Source organism: Rhinopithecus bieti, unplaced genomic scaffold (genome assembly GCF_001698545.2).
Source record: "Rhinopithecus bieti isolate Rb0 unplaced genomic scaffold, ASM169854v2 scaffold_21726, whole genome shotgun sequence".
NCBI lineage: Eukaryota > Metazoa > Chordata > Mammalia > Primates > Cercopithecidae > Rhinopithecus > Rhinopithecus bieti.
In genome coordinates, this window is record NW_016811100.1 from 2,690,492 (window position 1) to 2,695,657 (window position 5,166).

General features: G+C 43.9%; 1 protein-coding gene across 1 annotated transcript in view; it reads right to left on the reverse strand.

Annotated features, from left to right (window-relative positions):
* The window catches only part of TTPA (alpha tocopherol transfer protein), a 27,216-nt gene extending 23,002 nt beyond the window's left edge, over positions 1-4,214 (reverse strand). The window contains exon 1 of the mRNA XM_017893473.1: positions 3,939-4,214. Coding sequence (XP_017748962.1) covers positions 3,939-4,142 — 204 coding nt within the window. The 5' untranslated portion in view covers positions 4,143-4,214. The remainder of the gene's footprint in view (positions 1-3,938) is intronic.
* Positions 4,215-5,166: the final 952 nt, after the last annotated feature.

Consider the following 5,166-nt stretch of genomic DNA (forward strand, 5'->3'; position numbering starts at 1 on the left):
GAACTCCCATTCACAATTGCTACAAAGAGAATAAAATACCTAGGAATCCAACTTACAAGGGATGTGAAGGACCTCTTCAAGGAGCACTACAAACCACTTCTGAACGAAATAAAAGAGGACACAAACAAACGGAAGAACATTCCATGCTCATGGATAGGAAGAAACAATATCGTGAAAATGGCCATACTGCCCAAGGTAGTTTACAGATTCAATGCCATCCCCATCAAGCTACCAATGACTTTCTTCACAGAATTGGAAAAGACTACTATAAAGTTCATATGGAACCAAAAAAGATCCCGCATTGCCAAGACAATCCTAAGCAAAAAGAACAAAGCTGGAGGCATCACACTACCTGACTTCAAACTATACTGCAAGACTACAGTAACCAAAACAGCATGGTACTGGTACCAAAACAGTTAAATAGACCAATGGAACAGAACACAGGCCTGAGAAATAACACCACACATCCACAAGTATATGATCTTTGACAAACCTGACAAAAACAAGAAATGAGGAAAGGATTCCCTATTTAATAAATGGTGCTGGGAAAACTGGCTAGCCATATGTAGAAAGCTGAAACTGGATCCCTTTCTTAAACCTTATACAAAAATTAATTCAAGATGGATTAAAAACTTAAATGTTAGACCTAAAACCATAAAAACTCTAGAAGAAAACCTAGGCAATACAATTCAGAACATAGGCATGGGCAAGGACTTCATGACTAAAACACCAAAAGCAATGGCAACAAAAGCCAAAATAGACAAATGGGATCTAATTAAACTAAAGAGCTTCTGTATGGCAAAAGAAACTACCATCAGCGTGAAGAGGCAACCTACAGAATGGGAGAAAATTTTAGAAATCTACCCATCTGACAAAAGGTCTAATATCCAGAATCTGCAAGGAACGTAAACAAATTTACAAGAAAAACAGCCCCATCAAAAAGTGGGTGAAGGATATGAACAGACACTTCTCAAAAGAAGACATTATGCAGCCAACAGACACATGAAGAAATTCTCATCATCACTGGCCATCAGAGAAATGCAAATCAAAACCACAATGAGATACCATCTCACGCCAGTTAGAATGGCGATCATTGAAAAGTCAGGAAACAACAGATGCTGGAGAGGATGTGGAGAAATAGGAACAGTTTTACACTGTTGGTGGGAGTGTAAATTAGTTTAACCATTGTGGAAGACAGTGTTGTGATTCCTCAAGGATCTAGAACTAGAAATACCATTTGACCCAGCAATCCCATTACTGGGTATATACCCAAAGGATTATAAATCATGCTACTATAAAGACACATGCACAAGTGTATTTATTGTGGCACTATTCACAATAGCAAAGACTTGGAACCAACCCAAATGTCCATCAATGACAGACTGGATTAAGAAAATGTGGCACATATACACCATGGAATACATATACACCATAAAAAAGGATGAGTTCATGTCCTTTGCAGGGACATGGATGAAGCTAGAAACCATCTATCTCAGCAAACTATCACAAAGACAGAAAACCAAACACTGCATGTTCTCACTCGTAGGTGGGAATTGAACAATGAGAACACTTGGACACAGGGTGGGGAACATCACATACCAGAGCCTGTTGGAGGGAGGGGAGCTGGGGGAGAGATAGCATTAGGAGAAATACCTAATGTAAATGATGAGTTGATGAGTGCAGCAAACCAACATGGCATACATATACCTATGCATCAAACCTAAACGTTGTGCACATGTACCCTAAAACTTAAAGTATAATAGTAAAAAAATGAACAAAAGCAAACACAGGCCATTTTCAGTTAACTGGAAAGAAATTTTGAAATTTTACATGTATATAAAAAATTATTGATGACACTTATAATTAAATAAATGCTTATTATAATAACAATGAAAAAGTATATCTCTTCTAGCAGGTTTATACACAAATCATGTTTGGTAATACAGTGTGGGTTATGGAGGAAAAGGCAAAATCATGTAATATCAGAGTCATGAGTGATAGAGATTCTTTTTTTCTTTCTTTCTTTCTTTCTTTTTTTTTTTTTTTTTGAAACAGGTCCTCACTCTGTTGTCCAGGCTGTCGTGCAGTGGCACAATCTTGGCGCTCCGCAACCTCCGCCTCCTGGGGCAAGTGATTCTCCCACCTCAGCCTCCCAAGTAGCTGGGATTACATGCATGTGCCACCACACCTGGCTAATTTTTGTTATTTTTTGTAGAGATGAGGTTTCATCATGTTGAGCAGGTTGTTCGTGATCTCCTGAACTCAATTGATCCACCATCCTCAGCCTCCCAAAGTGCTGGGATTGCAGGTCCGAGCCACTGCGACCTTTGGAAGGCACTGAAAACTCTTTGGAAGACACTTTGTTATATTACTCAACACTGAAAAATACACATCTAATTTCACCCAGCAATTTCACTGGTTGAATTTATCCTGTAAGTTTATATTCCTATTTATGCACAAAGTGTGAGGACATGAAGCATGCCCAGTCAGTGATGGAAGAAACCAAGCCACCTTGTTGACTGCAACTTGTGTACTACTAGGCAAATTGTAGAGTCCAAAAAATAATTGTTGAATGAAGGAATGAACAGCAATAAGCCCTAAGTCCAATAACAGGTTACGTAAATTTTAATGTAGTCTGCTATATCCATACAGTAGAATAACAGCAGCCCAATAAAGAGTAAGATGGATGTATACCAGTTGATATGGGATGGCTGCAAAGACAGGCAAGCAAGACAAAATAGAAATCACACACAAACATGCTTGTGCAAGATCAGGCTGTCTAAAAAGATAAATGAGTAACACTAACCAGCCTCTGGGTGTGTGACTGACAAACCGAAGTTTGAGGTAGGGAGCATTTTTCCTTTAGAAAGTTACTGTTAGAAACTTACTTTTCACGTTTTAGGATTTTGTGTTATCTAGATTATTTTTACCATAATTTTACTTAAGTTAAAAACAACCTCAGGCTGTTCTGTCTCTGTGGAGTAGCCATTATTTTGTTTCTTTACATTCTTAATAAACTTGCTTTCACTCTAAAACAAACAAGAGAAACCCTCAAAAACCTCATACTGAGACACACTGGAATTTTGTACTATAATATCTTTCCTGCTAGGCAGCTGTGTGACACTGAACAAGCCACTTAGAGAAAGGGCTAGATCTGGTTCAACTGCTAAATGCTTACTGTGTGCCAGGCACTGTGCTGGGCACAGCTTGTTCTGTTAAACTGGTTAATGTTCAATCTTCACAAACAATCAATGAGACAGGCATTTCCATCATTATTTAACAGATAAGGATGTTGAACCTAAAGTGATAGAACTCAAGATCGCATCCCTCTTTCTAATTCTTATCTTTCCATCACCTCTTCTTTCAATGAGCTGTAACATACCGGAAACACAAAAGAACTGCCCGACTACAACCCAGACTCGAAGTATACTGGGTTGTTTTACTGTCTTGACACTAAAGAGTTACTAGTAATAATACTATGTTGCTACTATATGGCTTCAGAACTTCAGTTTTACCAGCAATTTCATTTTCCCCTCTACACGTGGTTAATCTGGTCACGTGTGATAAATCTGAGCTTGGAACTTCTAAGCTGTTACTTTGTTTTGTACCACAAGCTTTCCTACAGAGGAAGGCATTTCCCCCAAACTTTGTAGGTTCAGGAGAGTCATCTAGCGCAGGCGTTCCCCAGGCTTGAGATCAAACGGGCCATTATCCCACCGCTCCAACACTTTCTAGGTTTCTCGTTTCCATGACCCAGAGAAACTGGAAGGACCGGCGCCGGATTCTCGTAACACCTACAGCCTCAGCACCCACGCCAGGTGGTTAGGGGCGCATTACCTGCCTTCGGCTTCGGCACGGGTCGGGGATCCTGGGTCGTGGGACAGGGGACGGGGCGGGTGAGGTGCGCACTGCCGAGCGCCCGGGGCACGCACGCTTACCCTCCAGGCCAGGTCCAGATCGAAATCCCGGGCGCGCAGGAACCGCAGCAGGAAGGAGTCGGTAAGCGGCAGCGGCGCCAGCGGGACGCCAGCTTCCCGGGCCCGGCGCCGCAGCGCTGCCAGGCCCGGCTGCACCAACGGCGAGTGGTCCGGTAGCGCGTTGAGCTGCGGCCCCCTCGAGGGCTGGGACTGCACCTCTGCCATGCCCGCCGCCGCCGCTGCCGCCGCAGCTACCCGAGCACCCGGGAAAAGCGCGCGCCCCGCGCCACCCTCGGCCCCGCCTCTGCGGCCGCTGCCCGACTCACAACCACCCTCCAGCCTGGCAGGGCGGCCTCCGGCCTTGCACGCCCGACCCGCGCGGAGCAGAGCTGCCTCTTAAAGGAAACCGCATAGTGTCCCCACGGATGCTAACCACCCGTTTAGCAGCTTTGGTAAGGAACCCCAGCTTTTTCCCAGCGAGGGAAACCACTGGTGCTCAACACCGAGGGAACGATGTCAAAGTTAGTTGGGACGTTTTTTACAATCTACTAGAGAACCTTTTGTTTTTATTTTTCCTTCCTCCCTCTCTCTTGCTTCCATTCTTCCATCCTTCTTACAATCTTGGAGCTGAAAGGAGCCTTAGAATGAGCCTTTAATGGCCCGTGGCGGACGCGCTACTGAGCCTTCTCGGGTCTCTTTCCATCAGATTCCAGACTGCTGACCCCTTGCCTCGCACTGGATTACAGCATGCATTCTAAAACATGCATTCCACAATGCCTCTTTAGCTGCCTCACCACTTTTCTCCCTCCAGATTCGGGAAAACTTCTCTAATCCTGGCACCGGCCCCTGTTACTGACACAAATAAGTGACTAGCTCGTGCCCTGCCCTCCTTCCCCACCAATATTTATATACTTATATATTTTATTAATGTATTATTTACTTATTTAGAGACAGGGTCTCACTGTCGCCCAGGCTGGAGTGCAGCATTCTGATCAAGGCTCACAGCAGCCTCCAACTCCTGGGCTCAAGTGATCCTCCTGCCTAGGCCTCCCAAAGTTTTGGGATTACAGGCTTGAGCCACCATTAGTGGCCTCCAAATATTTTTAGCACCCTAAACTTACTCTGTTACACTCCACCACCACTAAACTTTAAGCATCTGTCCTCGCTAAAATGGACAGTCCAAAGCTGTTATATGATTGTGTCTATGAAGGCCTGGGGAATGAAGATGAAGTAGGGAAATAATGTGGAA